Source organism: Plectropomus leopardus, chromosome 16 (assembly GCF_026936395.1).
Source record: "Plectropomus leopardus strain MGB_pleo_1.0 chromosome 16, ASM2693639v1, whole genome shotgun sequence".
Taxonomy (NCBI): Eukaryota; Metazoa; Chordata; class Actinopteri; order Perciformes; family Serranidae; genus Plectropomus; species Plectropomus leopardus.
In genome coordinates this window covers 24,473,444-24,495,811 of record NC_142191.1, presented here as the reverse complement: position 1 = coordinate 24,495,811, position 22,368 = coordinate 24,473,444, and the positions used below count along the sequence as shown (strand labels likewise).

General features: G+C 37.8%; 3 protein-coding genes across 3 annotated transcripts; all 3 read left to right on the top strand.

Annotated features, from left to right (window-relative positions):
• The first annotated feature begins 1,896 nt into the window (after window positions 1-1,896).
• On the top strand, window positions 1,897-9,885 carry LOC121939371 (uncharacterized). Its single transcript, XM_088089749.1, has 13 exons — window positions 1,897-2,008; window positions 2,160-2,477; window positions 2,617-2,880; window positions 3,050-3,250; window positions 3,414-3,500; window positions 3,607-3,635; window positions 4,141-4,216; window positions 7,223-7,540; window positions 7,679-7,942; window positions 8,108-8,308; window positions 8,474-8,560; window positions 8,667-8,695; window positions 9,201-9,885. The coding sequence occupies exons 1-13, from the start codon at window positions 1,948-1,950 to the stop codon at window positions 9,291-9,293; spliced, it is 2,028 nt and encodes a 675-aa protein (XP_087945875.1). The 5' UTR covers window positions 1,897-1,947; the 3' UTR covers window positions 9,294-9,885.
• Window positions 9,886-12,513: 2,628 nt separating this feature from the next.
• Window positions 12,514-15,417, top strand: LOC148186899 (uncharacterized). The gene is made up of 7 exons (XM_088089360.1): window positions 12,514-12,644; window positions 12,796-13,113; window positions 13,252-13,515; window positions 13,684-13,842; window positions 14,006-14,092; window positions 14,199-14,227; window positions 14,733-15,417. The coding sequence occupies exons 1-7, from the start codon at window positions 12,584-12,586 to the stop codon at window positions 14,823-14,825; spliced, it is 1,011 nt and encodes a 336-aa protein (XP_087945486.1). The 5' UTR covers window positions 12,514-12,583; the 3' UTR covers window positions 14,826-15,417.
• A 2,521-nt stretch (window positions 15,418-17,938) lies between these two features.
• Window positions 17,939-20,730, top strand: LOC148186898 (uncharacterized). The gene is made up of 8 exons (XM_088089359.1): window positions 17,939-18,035; window positions 18,187-18,504; window positions 18,643-18,906; window positions 19,079-19,264; window positions 19,430-19,516; window positions 19,617-19,645; window positions 19,905-19,973; window positions 20,306-20,730. The coding sequence occupies exons 1-8, from the start codon at window positions 17,975-17,977 to the stop codon at window positions 20,429-20,431; spliced, it is 1,140 nt and encodes a 379-aa protein (XP_087945485.1). The 5' UTR covers window positions 17,939-17,974; the 3' UTR covers window positions 20,432-20,730.
• Window positions 20,731-22,368: the final 1,638 nt, after the last annotated feature.

The following is a 22,368-nucleotide window of genomic DNA, read 5'->3' as shown; positions in this document are numbered from 1 at the left end:
CTCAATAATTATTCACAACTATTTGTTTGAAGTTCTGTTTCTAACTGTGCAGTTTGTTGTATTTTGTTGTTGTATTTGTTGAAGTGATGCTGCAACAACAATGAATTGAGCACATCTGGGGGCTGCATCACACAGACAGACTTTGCGCTGGCTCAACAAACCATAAAGCCTCGGTTGGAGATAACCTGTCTCTGTTAAATTGGGCTCTCTGCTTCAGGCCCAGAGCACGTTCACATAAAACGAGTCAAATGACATGTTCAGCTAGCTTATTAAATGTCATTCTTATTAAAAAAAATATAGTGAACTGTCAGTATTTAATGCTGCCTGGAAAAGAGCATTACAGACACATTCAGTAGCTCACTGAGAGCAACAACAACCCAGTGAATCAAATAAAACAATATTCTCACTCAGATTTTCTGCATCAGTGGTAAACTGTAGGTTCCTGTGGGAAAAAAATGTGAAAATGGCTTCGTTTGGTGGCATTTAATGTAATATTACGGCTTAACAATTTAAATTAAGTGTATTAATATGGTTTTCAGTTTCTCAGCTGGCAAGGGGCTTGTGAAAGGAGCTTTTTAAACTCAGAACATAACCTGCTCCTGACCAAGTTAAGTTTGCCACATAAGTTACCATGGCAATCTAGCCAGGTTAAAGAATACCTTGCTAAGGCACTAATTTTGTATGGTGTCATACAGCCCTCAGAACAACAACATACAATTCAAAGTGCTTTGTAGAGTAATGAAATATAAAACAAAATCAAAGATACAGATTTACAATAAAAGAGAAAAGAGATAAGATATACAAGGTAGAATCAATTACAAAATTAATTTAACGATGGGAAGACAATTTAAAATGATATAAAATCAGGTTTAAAAATAAGTTGGTAGTCATTAGCAGGTGGAGTAGGCAGTGTAAAAAAAAGGAATGTATCTTATACTTACACCTGCCCTTTCTACTGTTTTCCTTTCTCACCATTGTGGCTTTTCAGACTTCTCTCTCTGGGTCAAAGCATCGTGAGTCACTTAGGTCTGAAGTGACTGAGGATTCAGGTTAGATTCTGATGAGCTGTTTAAAATCATTTCATCATTATGTAAAAAGTAACAAAACACCTTCATTTTATAATCTTAAGTCTTAAAATGACATCATTCTTCCTGATTTAGTCAGTGCAGATAATGAACATGTTTTTGCTATTTCATTCCAGCAGAGGATGCAAAAACCTCCACGACTAAACCAACATTAACATCAAGTGCAAAAAGTAATACTGTCATTATCCCAATGTAAGAAATTAACCACATTAGATGTATTTTGGAATTTTAAATATTATATCATTTGTTCTTATTTAGTTACTGCAGTATTTCACATTGTAAGGTTTGTTATTCATTATTTAATTGATTAGGTGAAGTTGCAACAACAACAGGATCAACAGCAGAATAACCCACAACAAGAAGGTGGGAAACAAATTAGTGACCGATACTAGCATGGCCAAACAAATAACTCGTGCCTCTGATGTTTAACTCATAACTTTCTCTCTGACTGTAATTTTGTTCCTTGCTTTTTTGACTTAATATGACGTCTGTCACCTGTCTGTTCATGTGTGCTGTCAAACACCATGAATCCTGTCTGCTTTCTAATACACACTGTCTGAAGAATATAAGTTGCGTTATTGGAAACACTGACAGCAATCATCACACGTTCTGTATTGCTGATAAAGACCCAGCCTGCAGTTACCGTCACTGTAAATCACTGTAGATAAAATCAGCAAAATGTATCAAATTTAGATATTAATAGAGCATAAAAGCTGATGTCACACATGAAGTCAAAGAAGACACAGACTGAAGTCAGTTTGAGGAAGTTTAATATCACAGGTTGTAGATGCTGTATTTATTTTAAGAAGCAGCACATTCGAGACTTTGACCGTTGAGAGCGTGAGACCAAGAGAGAAACGTGATGGCTGAATTCAGATGGATTATCATGTCTGCAGTTCTGATGCAGGTGTTTGAGTGTACAGGTAACAACTTTACACACATTTATGAAAGAAACATTAGAAAACTGCACTGATACTGTACTGCACTGAATAGTACTTTGTTAAATTGTCTGGTAAATGTTGTTTGTAAAATGGTGAGTTTACTGAACTTGTTCTTCATTTCTCTCTTTTTCAGAAGCAGCAGAAACTCAGATATTTTCCTTAGTTGGAGATGACGTCACTTTGCCTTTTGAAAATGTGATACATGATCAGGGCAGATGTGAAAGTACAATCTGGTTCCTGACTGATTCAAGTTACACAGTGACGCTGTTTGAAAACGGGCAGATTCACAGAGAATCCGGAGCTAAATCAGACAGACTGAGAGTTACAGAGAAATGTTCTCTGGTTATAAAGAAGGTCACACATGAGGATGTTGGTCGTTACGTCTGCAGACAGTTCAGATCAGGACTACTACAAGCTCTAGACTCTCAGGTTTATCTGTCTGTTGTTAACAGTAAGTATTTACATCTTAATGTTTTCAGCTCAAACTGTCTTGTTTGAATAATATTTAAAAACATGATAATCATGATTACAGTGATGAAGTTATTTTTTTACTTTTTTTTGTTCTCTCACAAAATCTCCATCTTCACCAGTGACTGAACGTCAGGACAGTGATCAGGTCACCTTGTACTGCTCTGTGTGGACGTATGGACAGTGTGAACACACAGTGAAATGGTCATATGAGGGTAATGAGGATGACTTTAGGACATCAGAGGGTACATGTTTAGCCTCTGTCACATTTCCAACATCTCGCCTTAATCAGAAGTCAAAGTATTATAAGTTACTGAAATGTGAAGTGACAGATGTTAACACTGAAGCAGTTCATCCGTTCACCTTCAGCCCTCCTCAGTCCTCAGGTGAGAACATGATGAGCTGTTTAAAATTACTTCAAACTGATTTAAACAGTTACACAAAATATTTGTTAAGATCTAAAGGTTTTAATATTTCATCATTCTTGTTTTCATTTGCTTTATGATGAAGATTTTTCTAACTAATGTTTGTTGCATTTTTTATGTATTCGTTAAGGTGATGATGAAACACCACCACCAACAACAACTGCAACATCTCCAACAACAACTGCAACATCACCAACAACAACTGCAACATCACCAACAACATCTGAATCACCATCAACAACAGGAAAACATTGGACATCAGTGAAAATGAGCACATCGGAAGCTACAAAGCAAACTGCATCTGATAACGACAAAAATGGAACAAGACAAGGTGACTGAACAGACCTACATTTACAGTTAGAGACAGTTGGAGACAAACACACAAAAGTCATTTTATTCATTCAGATATTAGAGTTAAAGAGACAGCACAAGAGCACACTAACAAATCATCAGGACCTCTGAATATACTGAACACTCGTATCTCCTCTTTCCAGGCTGGTGGAGGATCATTTATGTGTCTGTGGGTTTAGCAGCACTCATTATAAGTGCCGTCACAGTCAGCATGTGGACAAGAACTGAAGGTGAGAACATGCACACATGAAACTTTTATGAACAAGAAGTTTTGATCAAACTAAATTTTTATTGTGGAATCTAAAGTCGACTCTTTTTTCCTTCTTGTGTTTTCAGAGAAAAAAACACAGATGGATGAAAACATGGTGAGTTGAAAATCTAAATAATCCTGTCAATGTGCTCAGGTTCACTCACCTATGAACTGTGTTTAGTTTGAACTGTGCTAAAGGCTCTTCTGGCCAAACTCAGCCCTTAACTGATTTAAAGTGAGGAGTGGTCAGCGGATTAAACTGTGATGACTCAGGTGACGTCAATCAGCTGACGACCGTCCACTTTCAACCACCTGACTGCTGAGGCTGGTCAGGAGAGCCTTAAAGACAGTGGGAGGGGCATCATCAAAAATCAGGTAAATGTTTGTCTTTGGACACTATAAGCACATCAGGGAGGGAATCTTTAAATGTCATATTATTTTGGATTTCCTCATGCTAAATGTGAAGCAGTGAAAGTCAAAAAATCAGAGAAGTTGGGTCTTCATTTGAAAAAAAAAAACGGATTTCGACTCATTTTGGTTCCTTTGAGCAAGGCGCTAAAACCCATCTGTTCCTCTGCAGCTGTTCTGTGTTTCAACATTGCTGTGCTTCATTTTCACAGGAGCATAATGAGGAAGATGAAGTTGAAGATGAAGGTGTAGATGAAGGTACAGTGGACTATGAAAATGTTGCAGATCGTTCTTCCTCTGTCTGACTCCACTGATCATCAACATCAACTCAGCACAGAGTCCACCGCTGTTAGACACCATCTCATCATATTTTACTTCAGGCAGTAAAAATAAATTCATAAGATGGTTTTAAGATTTCTGATGACTGAATGTGATTTCTGTGCCGAGCTGTTGAGCAAGACTGACAAAGATCCTCAAGTCTAAATCTGATCTCAGTTCAGAACTTTGTCTTCTTAACTGTATCTAGCAGAACGCATAACTTATTATACTAATTTATTTCTTATTTAACGTCTTTAAATAATTGTCTCATGCCCATTGAGCTTCTGTTCATACTGTATTTATCTGATCTATAGTCTATACACTGTATACTTTACTCCATATATATGTTATACTTTTACCTGCACTGCTTGTTACTAAGCATCTTCACCCAGTCTATATCTCAGTATATCCATATATACCCTCGCTGCTCATTCTATATGTTTTATTACACTAAATGTAAATTACACAGAATTTCTGAACTGCCTTTTGCACTTCTGTTCAGATGCTAAACTGCATGACGTTGTCTCAGGACTTGTACTGTGCAGAAACAATAAAGCTGAATCTAACCTCAAATCAAAATCACTTCCTGTTGCAAAAGTTGAAGATTTATGGGTTGTAGTTTTTTTGGGGTTTTTTTGGGTAGGCCAACAAGCAGATTTGCATCACTTTTATCACTCAGTGTACAAAGGAAGTTATTTTGATCAACTTTAATTTAAACATACTGGACTACAGTATCATTTTAATGAGCTTTGAGTCTTAATATAATCTAACAACAGTGTGCTTGTTGTTGCTGAATGTAATTATCTGAATTGCAAATTTAAAAAAGCATAGATTTATTTGACAAGGTGTTTCTTGGCTCTCAGTCTCTCACACACACTGATGTCAGTACAAGCTTTTCTCTGCTTATCAGTCCACTTCTTGTTCTCTCTGCTCTCATAAACTTTGTTGGGTTAAACAGCTCTGTTTGCACTGGGCTCTTACATTTTTCAATATAACATATAAATACATCTAAGATGACAAGAAAATACAGAGAAGTGCAATAAAAGATGTTCATGTTGGATGCACATGACCTCTTACTGTAGCTGTAATCTGACTCTATAAAGACTGCGATGAGGTGACCTTAAACAGCTCTGTGTCCACATCTGGAGTGTGTAGACACACAGTGACGTGGCTGCATGAGGTTAAAGACAGAGACATGAAGACATCACTGACTGACAAGAGAAGAACTTTCTGGGTCAAAGCATCGTGAGTCATTTATGTGTGAAGTGACTGATGTTTGATGATGTAAATAACAAAACACCTAAGACATCAGTGCTGCTGTTGCACAGCCTGTACAGGTTGGTCTGCTCTGGACATCATCGTGTTGGTGACGTTTGTGACTGAAATCCTCCTAATATCTGTGATAACTGTTTTTCTCTTCAGAGCTCCAGGAAAATTCACTCTGATATTTGTTCAGACAAATTAATGGAGTGTTCAGGTGTTATGGGATTATTTAGCTTTTTGGAGCTTTATGGACTCAGTCAGAGTTCACTCTTTACAATATAACATGCAAATAAATAAATAGCCAGCCAATTCATTTTGTTTAATGATTTCGTTCTGTATTGACCTGAGATTTTTACTTTCAGACATCTTGGATGCACACGACCACCTACTGTGACTTAATATGAATGTAAATACATTTTACACATCTTAAACATCAAGCTCGTCACCTCTGCATTGTGTTTCTCTGTTCCTCCAACTGCATACTCACTCTCTCACATTCACAGTGACACAGTGAGCCTATAAAAAAAATCCCAAACCACAGATACATTTCTCACATCTTAATCGCCCAGTTGTCTCTGCAGTGTCTCACATTCTGCCTATTTTTATGTCTCCAGCTACATGCCCACTTCCTCAAACCTGCTCACAGCATATAGCATGAAAAACCTTCAAACCTCAGCTGAAGTACTGATGTCAAACACACTCAGACACCACTGTGCCGCAATGTTAAGGTGAGCAGAGGAGCACAAAATGTTTATTTATGTAAAAACATGAACAGACATGCTGTTACATATTGTGGAGGCCCAAAGTACAATAGTTAAGGACAGTTAAGCAGGATGCTCATCAGTGTTTTAACTGTTTTAAGAATTTATAAGCATTTCTTTGTGTCCTAATAACATGTGGACTGTCTGTTCCTGTGAGCCTCATGTGTTTCTGATGTCTATGTGGTCATCATTCAAGAAACAAACACCAGAGCGTCCTGCTGCTGTTACCCACATTCTCACTAAATCACTTCTCCTTCAGTTGTGACATAAAAATAACAGCAAAGACATGATGAGGAACCAACAGATCTCAGACCAGTAAAGCATCATCTTATCTGTGTTCTTTTCCAGCTGCTACAAAGTCATCACATTCAACCACGTCTGTCACCTGTCTGTTCATGTGTGCTGTCAAATACCATGAATCCTGTCTGCTTTCTAATACACACTGTCTGAAGAATATAAGTTGTGTTATTATTAATCATCACATGTTCTGTGTTGCTGATAAAGACCCAGCCTGCAGCTACCGTCACTGCAAATCACTGTAGATAAAACCAGCAAAATGTATCAAACTTAGAAATTAATAGAGCATAAAAGCTGATGTCACACATGAAGTCAAAGAAGTCACAGACTGAAGTCTGTTTGAGGAAGTTTAATATCACAGGATGTAGATGCTGTATTTATTTTAAGAAGCAGCACATTCGAGACTTTGACCGTTGAGAGCGTGAGACCAAGAGAGAAACGTGATGGCTGAATTCAGATGGATTATCATGTCTGCAGTTCTGATGCTGGTGTTTGAGTGTACAGGTAACAATTTTACACACATTTATGAAAGAAACATTAGAAAACTGCACTGATACTGTACTGCACTGAATAGTGCTTTGTTAAATTGTCTGGTAAATGTTGTTTGTAAAATGGTGAGTTTAGTGAACTCGTTCTTCATTTCTCTCTTTTTCAGAAGCAGCAGAAACTCGGATATTTTCCTTAGTTGGAGATGACGTCACTTTGCCTTTTGAAAATGTGATACATGATCAGGGCAGATGTGAAAATACAATCTGGTTCCTGAGTGATTCAAGTTACACAGTGACGCTGTTTGAAAACGGGCAGATTCACAGAGAAGCCGGAGTTAAATCAGACAGACTGAGAGTTACAGAGAAATGTTCTCTGGTTATAAAGAAGGTCACACATGAGGATGTTGGTCGTTACGCCTGCAGACAGCTCAGATCAGGACTACTACAAGCTCTAGACTCTCAGGTTTATCTGTCTGTTGTTAACAGTAAGTATTTACATCTTAATGTTTTCAGCTCAAACTGTCTTGTTTGAATAATATTTTAAAACATGATAATCATGATTACAGTGATGAAGTTATTTTTTTACTTTTTTTGTTCTCTCTCAAAATCTCCATCTTCACCAGTGACTGAACGTCAGGACGGTGATCAGGTCACCTTGTACTGCTCTGTGTGGACGTATGGACAGTGTAAACACACAGTGAAATGGTCATATGAGGGTAATGAGGATGACTTTAGGACATCAGAGGGTACATGTTTAGCCTATTTCACATTTCCAACATCTCGCCTTAATCAGAAGTCAAAGTATTATAAGTTACTGAAATGTGAAGTGACAGATGTTTACACTGAAGCAGTTCATCCGTTCACCTTCAGCCCTCCTCAGTCCTCAGGTGAGAACATGATGAGCTGTTTAAAATTACTTCAAACTGATTTAAACAGTTACAGAAAATATTTGTTAAGATCTGAGGTTTTAATATTTCATCATTCTTGTTTTCATTTGCTTTATGATGAAGATTTTTCTAAATGTTTGTTGCATTTTTTATGTATTCGTTAAGGTGATGATGAAACACCACCACCAACAACAACTGCAACATCTCCAACAACAACTGCAACATCACCAACAACAACTGCAACATCACCAACAACATCTGAATCACCATCAACAACAGGAAAACATTGGACATCAGTGAAAATGAGCACATCGGAAGTTACTAACCAAACTGCATCTGATAACGACAAAAATGGAACAAGACAAGGTGACTGAACAGACCTACATTTACAGTTAGAGACAGTTGGAGACAAACACACAAAAGTCATTTTATTCATTCAGATATTAGAGTTAAAGAGACAGCACAAGAGCACACTAACAAATCATCAAAAGACCTCTGAATATACTGAACACTCGTATCTCCTCTTTCCAGGCTGGTGGAGGATCATTTTTGTGTCTGTGGGTTTAGCAGCACTCATTATAAGTGCCGTCACAGTCAGCATGTGGACAAGAACTGGAGGTGAGAACATGCACACATGAAACTTTTATGAACAAGAAGTTTTGATCAAACTAAATTTTTATTGTTGAATCTAAAGTCGACTCTTTTTTGCTTCTTGTGTTTTCAGAGAAAAAAACACAGATGGATGAAAACATGGTGAGTTGAAAATCTAAATAATCCTGTCAATGTGCTCAGGTTCACTCACCTATGAACTGTGTTTAGTTTGAACTGTGCTAAAGGCTCTTCTGGCCAAACTCAGCCCTTAACTGATTTAAAGTGAGGAGTGGTCAGCGGATTAAACTGTGATGACTCAGGTGACATCAATCAGCTGACGACCGTCCACTTTCAACCACCTGACTGCTGAGGCTGGTCAGGAGAGCCTTAAAGACAGTGGGAGGGGCATCATCAAAAATCAGGTAAATGTTTGTCTTTGGACACTATAAGCACATCAGGGAGGGAATCTTTAAATGTAATATTATTTTGGATTTCCTCATGCTAAATGTGAAGCAGTGAAAGTCAAAAAATCAGAGAAGTTGGGTCTTCATTTGAAAAAAAAAAACGGATTTCGACTCATTTTGGTTCCTTTGAGCAAGGCGCTAAAACCCATCTGTTCCTCTGCAGCTGTTCTGTGTTTCAACATTGCTGTGCTTCATTTTCACAGGAGCATAATGAGGAAGATGAAGTTGAAGATGAAGGTGTAGATGAAGGTACAGTGGACTATGAAAATGTTGCAGACCGTTCTTCCTCTGTCTGACTCCACTGATCATCAACATCAACTCAGCACAGAGTCCACCGCTGTTAGACACCATCTCATCATATTTTACTTCAGGCAGTAAAAGTAAATTCATAAGATGGTTTTAAGATTTCTGATGACTGAATGTGATTTCTGTGCCGAGCTGTTGAGCAAGACTGACAAAGATCCTCAAGTCTAAATCTGATCTCAGTTCAGAACTTTGTCTTCTTAACTGTATCTAGCAGAACGCATAACTTATTATACTTATTTATTTCTTATTTAACGTCTTTAAATAATTGTCTCATGCCCATTGAGCTTCTGTTCATACTGTATTTATCTGATCTATAGTCTATACACTGTATACTTTACTCCATATAGATGTTATACTTTTACCTGCACTGCTTGTTACTAAACATCTTCACTCGGTCTATATCTCAGTATATCCATATATACCCTCGCTGCTCATTCTGTATGTTTTATTACACTAAATGTAAATTACACAGAATTTCTGAACTGCCTTTTGCACTTCTGTTCAGATGCTAAACTGCATGACGTTGTCTCAGGACTTGTACTGTGCAGAAACAATAAAGCTGAATCTAACCTCAAATCAAAATCGCTTCCTGTTGCAAAAGTTGAAGATTTATGGGTTGTTGTTGTTTTTTGTTTTTTTTTTGAGTAGGCCAACAAGTATATTTGCATCACTTTTATCACTCAGTGTACAAAGGAAGTTATTTTGATCAACTTCAATTTAAACATACTGGACTACAGTATCATTTTAATGAGCTTTGAGTCTTAATATAATCTAACAACAGTGTGCTTGTTGTTGCTGAATGTAATTATCTGAATTGCAAATTTAAAAAAGCATAGATTTATTTGACAAGGTGTTTCTTGGCTCTCAGTCTCTCACACACACTGATGTCAGTACAAGCTTTTCTCTGCTTATCAGTCCACTTCTTGTTCTCTCTGCTCTCATAAACTTTGTTGGGTTAAACAGCTCTGTTTGCACTGGGCTCTTACATTTTTCAATATAACATATAAATACATCTAAGATGACAAGAAAATACAGAGAAGTGCAATAAAAGATGTTCATGTTGGATGCACATGACCTCTTACTGTAGCTGTAATCTGACTCTATAAAGACTGCGATGAGGTGACCTTAAACAGCTCTGTGTCCACATCTGGAGTGTGTAGACTCACAGTGAAGTGGCTGCATGAGGGTAAAGACAGAGACATGAAGACATCACTGACTGACAAGAGAAGAACTTTCTGGGTCAAAGCATCGTGAGTCATTTATGTGTGACGTGACTGATGTTTGATGATGTAAATAACAAAACACCTAAGACATCAGTGCTGCTGTTGCACAGCCTGTACAGGTTGGTCTGCTCTGGACATCATCGTGTTGGTGACGTTTGTGACTGAAATCCTCCTAATATCTGTGATAACTGTTTTTCTCTTCAGATCTCCAGGGAAATTCACTCTGATATTTGTTCAGACAAATTAATGGAGTGTTCAGGTGTTATGGGATTATTTAGCTTTTTGGAGCTTTATGGACTCAGTCAGAGTTCACTCTTTACAATATAACATGCAAATAAATAAATAGCCAACCAATTCATTTTGTTTAATGATTTCTTTATGTATTGACCTGAGAATTTTACTTTCAGACATCTTGGATGCACACGACCACCTACTGTGACTTAATATGAATGTAAATACATTTTACACATCTTAAACATCAAGCTCGTCACCTCTGCATTGTGTTTCTCTGTTCCTCCAACTGCATACCCACTCTCTCACATTCACAGTGACACAGTGAGCCTATAAAAAAAAAACCCAAACCACAGATACATTTCTCACATCTTAAACGCTGTAATTGTAATTTTGACTTCTTTGTGAGACACACAACCTCCCACCGCCTCACCAAAATGTCAGAATTCAGTTCCTTTGCATTTCAACCACGTGAGACATCCTTCCCTTTTGTCTCCTCATCAAGATTCAAATTCGTTTGTATTCTGAACTGTGATGAGTTTAACTCACACCTTTGATAGGAGGCCGAGGGGTGTGTTTCTCACACCTTAGGGTATCGGTCCTTTGTATTTCAACCACGTGAGACATCCTTCCCTTCTGTCTCCTCATCAAGATTCAAATTCGTTCGTATTTAGAACTGTGATGAGTTTAACTCACAGCTTTGATAAGAGACCGAGGGGTGTGTCTCTCCACAAGCATAAAATGTCCAGTTTTCCCCATGCTCGGGGTCTTTCTTCATCCTGACCGCTCACATGTTGATTGACCTTTTCTTTGCAAAGGAAATAAAACCTTGTCGGCCGACAGAAGTCTCTATTTCATTCTTCACCAGCAAAAGCAGCAGAGAATTTCCACTACAACGCCCAGTTGTCTCTGCAGTCTCTCACATTCTGCCTATTTTTATGTCTCCAGCTACATGCCCACTTCCTCAAACCTGCTAGCATGAAAAACCTTCAAACCTCAGCTGAAGTACTGATGTCAAACACACTCAGACACCACTGTGCCGCAATGTTAAGGTGAGCAGAGGAGCACAAAATGTTTATTTATGTAAAAACATGAACAGACATGCTGTTACATATTGTGGAGGCCCAAAGTACAAGAGTTAAGGACAGTTAAGCAGGATGCTCATCAGTGTTTTAACTGTTTTAAGAATTTATAAGCATTTCTTTGTGTCCTAATAACATGTGGACTGTCTGTTCCTGTGAGCCTCATGTGTTTCTGATGTCTATGTGGTCATCATTCAAGAAACAAACACCAGAGCGTCCTGCTGCTGTTACCCACATTCTCACTAAATAATTTCTCCTTTAGTTCTGACATAAAAATAACAGCAAAGACATGATGAGGAACCAACAGATCTCAGACCAGTAAAGCATCATCTTATCTGTGTTCTTTTCCAGCTGCTACAAAGTCATCACATTCAACCACGTCTGTCACCTGTCTGTTCATGTGTGCTGTCAAACACCATGAATCCTGTCTGCTTTCTAATACACACTGTCTGAAGAATATAAGTTGTGTTATTATTAATCATCACATGTTCTGTGTTGCTGATAAAGACCCAGCCTGCAGCTACCGTCACTGTAAATCACTGTAGATAAAACCAGCAAAATGTATCAAACTTAGAAATTAATAGAGCATAAAAGCTGATGTCACACATGAAGTCAAAGAAGACACAGACTGAAGTCAGTTTGAGGAAGTTTAATATCACAGGATGTAGATGCTGTATTCATTTTTAAGAAGCAGCACATTCGAGACTTTGACCGTTGAGAGCGTGAGACCAAGAGAGAAACGTGATGGCTGAATTCAGATGGATTATCATGTCTGCAGTTCTGATGCTGGTGTTTGAGTGTACAGGTAACAACTTTACACACATTTATGAAAGAAACATTAGAAAACTGCACTGATACTGTACTGCACTGAATAGTACTTTGTTAAATTGTCTGGTAAATGTTGTTTGTAAAATGGTGAGTTTAGTGAACTCTTTCTTCATTTCTCTCTTTTTCAGAAGCAGCAGAAACTCGGATATTTTCCTTAGTTGGAGATGATGTCACTTTGCCTTTTGAAAATGTGATACATGATCAGGGCAGATGTGAAAGTACAACCTGGTTCCTGAGTGATTCAAGTTACACAGTGACGCTGTTTGAAAACGGGCAGATTCACAGAGAAGCCGGAGCTAAATCAGACAGACTGAGAGTTACAGAGAAATGTTCTCTGGTTATAAAGAAGGTCACACATGAGGATGTTGGTCGTTACGCCTGCAGACAGCTCAGATCAGGACAACTACAAGGTCCAGACTCTTGGGTTTATCTGTCTGTTGTTAACAGTAAGTATTTACATCTTAATGTTTTCAGCTCAAACTGTCTTGTTTGAATAATATTTTAAAACATGATAATCATGATTACAGTGATGAAGTTATTTTTTTACTTTTTTTGTTCTCTCACAAAATCTCCATCTTCACCAGTGACTGAACGTCAGGACGGTGATCAGGTCACCTGGTACTGCTCTGTGTGGCCGTATGAACAGTGTAAACACACAGTGAAATGGTCATATGAGGGTAATGAGGATGACTTTAGGACATCAGAGGGTACATGTTCAGCCTCTGTCACATTTCCAACATCTCGCCTTAATCAGAAGTCAAAGTATTATAAGTTACTGAAATGTGAAGTGACAGATGTTAACACTGAAGCAGTTCATCCGTTCACCTTCAGCCCTCCTCAGTCCTCAGGTGAGAACATGATGAGCTGTTTAAAATTACTTCAAACTGATTTAAACAGTTACACAAAATATTTGTTAAGATCTGAGGTTTTAATATTTCATCATTCTTGTTTTCATTTGCTTTATGATGAAAATTTTTCTAAATAATGTTTGTTGCATTTTTTATGTATTCGTTAAGGTGATGATGAAACACCACCACCAACAACAACTGCAACATCACCAATAACAACTGAATCACCATCAACAACAGGAAAACATTGGACATCAGTGAAAATGAGCACATCGGAAGCTACAAAGCAAACTGCATCTGATAACGACAAAAATGGAACAAGACAAGGTGACTGAACAGACCTACATTTACAGTTAGAGACAGTTGGAGACAAACACACAAAAGTCATTTTATTCATTCAGATATTAGAGTTAAAGAGACAGCACAAGAGCACACTAACAAATCATCAGGACCTCTGAATATACTGAACACTCGTATCTCCTCTTTCCAGGCTGGTGGAGGATCATTTATGTGTCTGTGGGTTTAGCAGCACTCATTATAAGTGCCGTCACAGTCAGCATGTGGACAAGAACTGAAGGTGAGAACATGCACACATGAAACTTTTATGAACAAGAAGTTTTGATCAAACTAAATTTTTATTGTGGAATCTAAAGTCGACTCTTTTTTCCTTCTTGTGTTTTCAGAGAAAAAAACACAGATGGATGAAAACATGGTGAGTTGAAAATCTAAATAATCCTGTCAATGTGCTCAGGTTCACTCACCTATGAACTGTGTTTAGTTTGAACTGTGCTAAAGGCTCTTCTGGCCAAACTCAGCACTTAACTGATTTAAAGTGAGGAGTGGTCAGCGGATTAAACTGTGACGACTCAGGTGACATCAATCAGCTGACGACCGTCCACTTTCAACCACCTGACTGCTGAGGCTGGTCAGGAGAGCCTTAAAGACAGTGGGAGGGGCATCATCAAAAATCAGGTAAATGTTTATCTTTGGACACTATAAGCACATCAGGGAGGGAATCTTTAAATGTCATATTATTTTGGATTTCCTCATGCTAAATGTGAAGCAGTTAAAGTCAAAAAATCAGAGAAGTTGGGTCTTCATTTGAAAAAAAAAAACGGATTTCGACTCATTTTGGTTCCTTTGAGCAAGGCGCTAAAACCCATCTGTTCCTCTGCAGCTGTTCTGTGTTTCAACATTGCTGTGCTTCATTTTCACAGGAGCATAATGAGGAAGATGAAGTTGAAGATGAAGGTGTAGATGAAGGTACGGTGGACTATGAAAATGTTGCAGATCATTCTTCCTCTGTCTGACTCCACTGATCATCAACATCAACTCAGCACAGAGTCCACCGCTGTTAGACACCATCTCATCATATTTTACTTCAGTCAGTAAAAATAAATTCATAAGATGGTTTTAAGATTTCTGATGACTGAATGTGATTTCTGTGCCGAGCTGTTGAGCAAGGCTGACAAAGATCCTCAAGTCTAAATCTGATCTCAGTTCAGAACTTTGTCTTCTTAACTGTATCTAGCAGAACGCATAACTTATTATACTTATTTATTTCTTATTTAACGTCTTTAAATAATTGTCTCATGCCCATTGAGCTTCTGTTCATACTGTATTTATCTGATCTATAGTCTATACACTGTATACTTTACTCCATATAGATGTTATACTTTTACCTGCACTGCTTGTTACTAAACATCTTCACCCGGTTTATATCTCAGTATATCCATATATACCCTCGCTGCTCATTCTGTATGTTTTATTACACTAAATGTAAATTACACAGAATTTCTGAACTGCCTTTTGCACTTCTGTTCAGATGCTAAACTGCATGACGTTGTCTCAGGACTTGTACTGTGCAGAAACAATAAAGCTGAATCTAACCTCAAATCAAAATCGCTTCCTGTTGCAAAAGTTGAAGATTTATGGGTTGTAGTTTTTTTGGGGTTTTTTTGGGTAGGCCAACAAGCAGATTTGCATCACTTTTATCACTCAGTGTACAAAGGAAGTTATTTTGATCAACTTTAATTTAAACATACTGGACTACAGTATCATTTTAATGAGCTTTGAGTCTTAATATAATCTAACAACAGTGTGCTTGTTGTTGCTGAATGTAATTATCTGAATTGCAAATTGAAAAAAGCATAGATTTATTTGACAAGGTGTTTCTTGGCTCTCAGTCTCTCACACACACTGATGTCAGTACAAGCTTTTCTCTGCTTATCAGTCCACTTCTTGTTCTCTCTGCTCTCGTAAACTTTGTTGGGTTAAACAGCTCTGTTTGCACTGGGCTCTTACATTTTTCAATATAACATATAAATGCATCTAAGATGACAAGAAAATACAGAGAAGTGCAATAAAAGATGTTCATGTTGGATGCACGTGACCTCTTACTGTAGCTGTAATCTGACTCTATAAAGACTGCGATGAGATGACCTTAAACGGCTCTGTGTCCACATCTGGAGTTTGTAGACACACAGTGACGTGGCTGCATGAGGGTAAAGACAGAGACATGAAGACATCACTGACTGACAAGAGAAGAACTTTCTGGGTCAAAGCATCGTGAGTCATTTATGTGTGAAGTGACTGATTTGTGATGATGTAAATAACAAAACACCTACATTTTATAAAGTATGAAGATGACATCAATCTTTCTAATTTAGTCAGTGCAAATGATAAAAATCATTTTATTATTTCATTACAGCTGAAGGTGCAAAAACTGCAACAACTGAACCAACATCAGTGTCAACAAGTACAAACTGTTATCCTGCTCTAATGAATAAACTACATTTAAAGACTTTTGCAAGTTATTGATATTATATCATTTGATCTTATTCAGTTACCGCAGATCGTTTTTTCTCTTTTAAGGGTTTGTTAATAGTTGGGTTTTAATTGATCAAGTGAAAATGCAAAAACAAAAGAGGTCACTAACACTTGCATGGCCAAAAGCATAACTTGTGGCTCTGATGTTTTACTGATAACTTTCTTCTAAGACATCAGTGCTGCTGTTGCACAGCCTGTACAGGTTGGTCTGCTCTGGACATCATCGTGTTGGCAATGTTTGTGACTGAAATCCTCCTAATATCTGTGATAACTGTTTTTCTCTTCAGATCTCCAGGGAAATTCACTCTGATATTTGTTCAGACAAATTAATGGAGTGTTCAGGTGTTATGGGATTATTTAGCTTTTTGGAGCTTTATGGACTCAGTCAGAGTTCACTCTTTACAATATAACATGCAAATAAATAAATAGCCAACCAATTCATTTTGTTTAATGATTTCTTTCTGTATTGACCTGAGAATTTTACTTTCAGACATCTTGGATTCACACGACCACCTACTGTGACTTAATATGAATGTAAATACATTTTACATCTCTTAAACATCTTAAACATCAAGCTCGTCACCTCTGCATTGTGTTTCTCTGTTCCTCCAACTGCATACCCACTCTCTCACATTCACAGTGACACAGTGAGCCTATAAAAAAAAAACCCAAACCACAGATACATTTCTCACATCTTAAACGCCCAGTTGTCTCTGCAGTGTCTCACATTCTGCCTATTTTTATGTCTCCAGCTACATGCCCACTTCCTCAAACCTGCTAGCATGAAAAACCTTCAAACCTCAGCTGAAGTACTGATGTCAAACACACTCAGACACCACTGTGCCGCAATGTTAAGGTGAGCAGAGGAGCACAAAATGTGTATTTATGTAAAAACATGAACAGACATGCTGTTACATATTGTGGAGGCTCAAAGTACAAGAGTTAAGGACAGTTAAGCAGGATGCTCATCAGTGTTTTAACTGTTTTAAGAATTTATAAGCATTTCTTTGTGTCCTAATAACATGTGGACTGTCTGTTCCTGTGAGCCTCATGTGTTTCTGATGTCTATGTGGTCATCATTCAAGAAACAAACACCAGAGCGTCCTGCTGCTGTTACCCACATTCTCACTAAATCACTTCTTCTTTAGTTCTGACATAAAAATAACAGCAAAGACATGATGAGGAACCAACAGATCTCAGACCAGTAAAGCATCATCTTATCTGTGTTCTTTTCCAGCTGCTACAAAGTCATCACATTCAACCACGTCTGTCACCTGTCTGTTCATGTGTGCTGTCAAACACCATGAATCCTGTCTGCTTTCTAATACACACTGTCTGAAGAATATAAGTTGTGTTATTATTAATTATCACACGTTCTGTATTGCTGATAAAAACCCAGCCTGCAGCTACCGTCACTGTAAATCACTGTAGATAAAACCAGCAAAACTGATCAAACTTAGAAATTAATAGAGCATAAAAGCTGATGTCACACATGAAGTCAAAGAATTCACAGACTGAAGTCAGTTTGAGGAAGTTTATTATCAGAGGAAGTAGATGCTGTATTCATTTTTAAGAAGCAGCACATTCGAGACTTTGACCGTTGAGAGCGTGAGACCAAGAGAGAAACGTGATGGCTGAATTCAGATGGATTATCATGTCTGCAGTTCTGATGCTGGTGTTTGAGTGTACAGGTAACAACTTTACACACATTTATGAAAGAAACATTAGAAAACTGCACTGATACTGTACTGCACTGAATAGTACTTTGTTAAATTGTCTGGTAAATGTTGTTTGTAAAATGGTGAGTTTAGTGAACTCGTTCTTCATTTCTCTCTTTTTCAGAAGCAGCAGAAACTCGGATATTTTCCTTAGTTGGAGATGACGTCACTTTGCCTTTTGAAAATGTGATACATGATCAGGGCAGATGTGAAAATACAACCTGGTTCCTGAGTGATTCAAGTTACACAGTGACGCTGTTTGAAAAAGGGCAGATTCACAGAGAAGCCGGAGCTAAACCAGACAGACTGAGAGTTACAGAGAAATGTTCTCTGGTTATAAAGAAGGTCACACATGAGGATGTTGGTCGTTACGTCTGCAGACAGTTCAGATCAGGACAACTACAAGGTCCAGACTCTCAGGTTTATCTGTCTGTTGTTAACAGTAAGTATTTACATCTTAATGTTTTCAGCTCAAACGGTCTTGTTTGAATAATATTTTAAAACATGATAATCATGATTACAGTGATGAAGTTATTTTTTTACTTTTTTTGTTCTCTCACAAAATCTCCATCTTCACCAGTGACTGAACGTCAGGACAGTGATCAGGTCACCTGGTACTGCTCTGTGTGGACGTATGAACAGTGTAAACACACAGTGAAATGGTCATATGAGGGTAATGAGGATGACTTTAGGACATCAGAGGGTACATGTTCAGCCTCTGTCACATTTCCAACATCTCGCCTTCATCAGAAGTCAAAGTATTATAAGTTACTGAAATGTGAAGTGACAGATGTTAACACTGAAGCAGTTCATCCGTTCACTTTCAGCCCTCCTCAGTCCTCAGGTGAGAACATGATGAGCTGTTTAAAATTACTTCAAACTGATTTAAACAGTTACACAAAATATTTGTTAAGATCTGAGGTTTTAATATTTCATCATTCTTGTTTTCATTTGCTTTATGATGAGGATTTTTCTAATTAATGTTTGTTGCATTTTTTAAAAATGTATTTGTTAAGAAAATGATGAAATGCCACCACCACAACCAACAACAACTGCAACATCACCAACAACAACTGCAACATCACCAACAACATCTGAATCACCATCAACAACAGGAAAACATTGGACATCAGTGAAAATGAGCACATTGGAAGTTACTAACCAAACTGCATCTGATAACGACAAAAATGGAACAAGACAAGGTGACTGAACAGACCTACATTTACAGTTAGAGACAGTTGGAGACAAACACACAAAAATCACTTTATTCATTCAGATATTAGAGTTAAAGAGACAGCACAAGAGCACACTAACAAAGCACCAAATGGCCTCTGAATATATTCAAAACTTCTATCTTCTCTTTCCAGACTGGTGGAAGTTTGTCGTTGGGGCTTTGGGTGTTGCAGCGCTCTTAATAATCACTGTGGCTGTCATCAGATGGAGAAGAACTAAAGGTGAAAATGTAAACAGATTAAACTTTTATAAACAAAAAGTTCTGATAAACCTGTATTTTTACTGTTGAAGCTAAAGTTGACTCTTTTTTTGTCTTTTCAGGGAACAAAACACAAATGGATGAAAACGTGGTGAGTCCAAAAACTGAATAATTACACAATTGTGATTTTACAAATGGAAGCGGAGTTTGTGGCTTATCCCCATGAAATGTGTAGATCCAGAGAGTTTTATATCGTCAGAATTTGTTTTGGGACTGTTGAATAAGGTTATAGTGTACAGATGTTGAAAATGTGGTGCTCACAATATAGAGCAGAATTAAATTATTTTAAAAGTGAGTGAGTTTGAATCCACATGTTATTGAGCAGCTATTATGTTGTCTTCTCTGTTCAGACTGATCCTGAAGATCGTGTTGCCTACGCCTCCATCACCTACACCAAGAAGAAAGGACATAAAGCCAAGGTGAGCTGTCTGATTGGGGATTCTACTCTAGTTAAAATTAAAGTCAATATGTATTTCATTTTTTTATTCTCATGTTAGTCCAAAACTAAAGGTCAGGTTGGTGTGAAATTTACTTTGAGCATTCATGGTTACCAGATACTGAAATATGTTGTTTGTCATGGACTTCCTCCTTTCTTATACAGTAACGTCGCCATTAGACCAACATGTCAACTTTACACACAATAGTTTCACTACATAGACCCCACAGGGAAGTGAACATCGGTTGTTCAGGGCAGCAAAATTAGAAACGTATTAAGATGATGTCATTCGTGAGTTGTGCTCTGTCCCTGTAGGTCCATGTTGATGATGGAGGCGATGCAGTGACCTACAGCACCTTGAAAGCTTCCTCTTCTTCCTCTGCTGAAGTCTCTGCTGATCCCAGACACTTCTATGCTTCCATCAAAAAACCAAAGAAATAAGATGACGCGTTTTTATAGCGATTGCAGAATTGTTTGAATCATGGGTGTAGAGCGTTAAGCATGCAGAATTATAATAAATGTGACTTCAGTTTGTCATGATGTGCATTTTCTTGTCTTATTAGTGGCAAAGTGATAATACAGCACCAGTTTAGGATTGTGCTTCTGTATGAGCAGAATGAAGGTTTTAGAAAATGAACTCTTGTTTGTTTTATTGTACCACTTCACTGTATATTGCTTTTTGCTCAGTAACTTTGATTAACCATGTTATGCTTTAATTAATTAATAAAGAGTGGGATGGATTTTGTTGTTTTTAGTATTTTTGGTGTTTTTTTGTCCACAGGCAAATACTGTTGAAAATTTCCACCTCACCTCTTATAGATCTCAAACGCAACACCTTTTCCATTTCTCACCACAGAGTGGCACCAGAGATCCTTCACAACTGTCCACTCAGCTGCACAGCACAGCCTAAACTAAACTCAAGCATACTCCAATGCAATCTTGACCATTTTACACAAAACCACAGATTCAGTCCTGTATTGTGCTGAAACTGCTCCAGTAGATTGAAATTCTGCACTTAAGTACAGATTCAAGCTAGCTTGTACTGTAGTAGAGTATTTCCCTTTCATACAACTTCCACTCCACCACGTCTCAGAGGAAAATACTGGATGAAGTGTTCCTCTGTGGGTTGACAAAATTCTCTTGCGTGAATCAGCTGTTTTTAAAAAAAAAACATTTTGGATCAGCTGGAAAGTGCATTGTCACAAAGTTGAAAATTGGGCTGTTTAAGTTAACTTTTTAGAGATTTGTTTCTTATAGGAGGGCACGCTACAAACATATGATGATCTCATAGAACGTGAAGCAATTATTAATCAAAGTGTGTGTGTGTGCGTGGGGGGGGGGGGTCGGTCGACTTTGTTGTTGATTATTCAAATACAAAATCAAATAAATACAAAGTCTAACCATTTAAACACCCCACCCAGGGCTTAAATATTACTTAAGTATCTCCTCCAATTTTGCACCACCCTCTTCCCTCTAAAGAACAGCCTCTAAGGGATCTTGCTACTTTTCCAGCCACTGGATAAAACAGTAAGTACAAATACCTGAAATCTGTAACCACACTAAGTATTTCAGTTAATGCACTTTCCAGCAGCAAGAGAGAAAACATACACTGGCTCATATAAAACAAAAGATTATATTAAAAGACCCTGAAGACCTTAAAGATCCCTTCAAACTGATGTTTATCATGAAAATAAAGCTTTGAGGGACAGGGACAGAAATACTGATACTATTAGTGTCTGAGCAACAAGGCATTTGTTGACAGTATTAGTTGTAACTTGCCTTATGAAGTCAGTTTGCTTCCAATGGGAAGAACTAACTTCCTTTGACACAATGCTTAGAGCAGACATGACACTAACATACATTTACTTTGTGTGAAAAAGCAAGAACGACTCTTTCTCTCTCACATACACACACACACACACACGTATAGACAGTAATTAGTGAGTGTGTTGAGCATGAAGAAATTGCAGTTTTTCGGGGGGGTCGTTAATGCAGTTTAGGACAAAGGGCTGTCAAACAAACTGATTCTGCTTCAGTGGAGCTCCCCTGCAGTACATGACACATTCCACACACAAGAAGGCCCGTCTGTCTCTGACACACGGGGGTTCAAGATGAGTAAATTCATTCAGACTTAAATGTGGATCAGTTCCTAAAGATCACATTTACCACCAATTCTCTGAGGCCTGGTTTCAGATGAGAAATTACAAACATTGAGGGAACTTTGGTGTTTTCCATTTCCTTTTGAGGTTTATCAAATTATTTTTAACTTTCAGTGAAATGTAAATTAATGTCTAGGTTTTTGGTCTTAACTTACTTTTCAGTTTCTCTTGGCTGGGAGTGGCAACAATCAAACTTTATCTCACCTAACCCAACCGACA

Bases quoted from the DNA above. Each gene is read 5' to 3' on its own strand.
- LOC148186899 (XM_088089360.1), top strand. From the start codon at position 12,584: ATGGCTGAATTCAGATGGATTATCATGTCTGCAGTTCTGATGCTGGTG. The intron at 12,645-12,795 runs GTAACAACTTTA...TCTCTTTTTCAG, and splicing joins GCTGGTGTTTGAGTGTACAG to AAGCAGCAGAAACTCGGATA. The intron at 13,114-13,251 runs GTAAGTATTTAC...CATCTTCACCAG, and splicing joins TTATCTGTCTGTTGTTAACA to TGACTGAACGTCAGGACGGT.
- LOC121939371 (XM_088089749.1), top strand. From the start codon at position 1,948: ATGGCTGAATTCAGATGGATTATCATGTCTGCAGTTCTGATGCAGGTG. The intron at 4,217-7,222 runs GTTCTTCCTCTG...TCTCTTTTTCAG, and splicing joins CTATGAAAATGTTGCAGATC to AAGCAGCAGAAACTCGGATA. The intron at 8,561-8,666 runs GTGAGAACATGC...TTGTGTTTTCAG, and splicing joins CATGTGGACAAGAACTGGAG to AGAAAAAAACACAGATGGAT.
- LOC148186898 (XM_088089359.1), top strand. From the start codon at position 17,975: ATGGCTGAATTCAGATGGATTATCATGTCTGCAGTTCTGATGCTGGTG. The intron at 18,907-19,078 runs GTGAGAACATGA...GTATTTGTTAAG, and splicing joins CAGCCCTCCTCAGTCCTCAG to AAAATGATGAAATGCCACCA. The intron at 19,265-19,429 runs GTGACTGAACAG...TTCTCTTTCCAG, and splicing joins CAAAAATGGAACAAGACAAG to ACTGGTGGAAGTTTGTCGTT.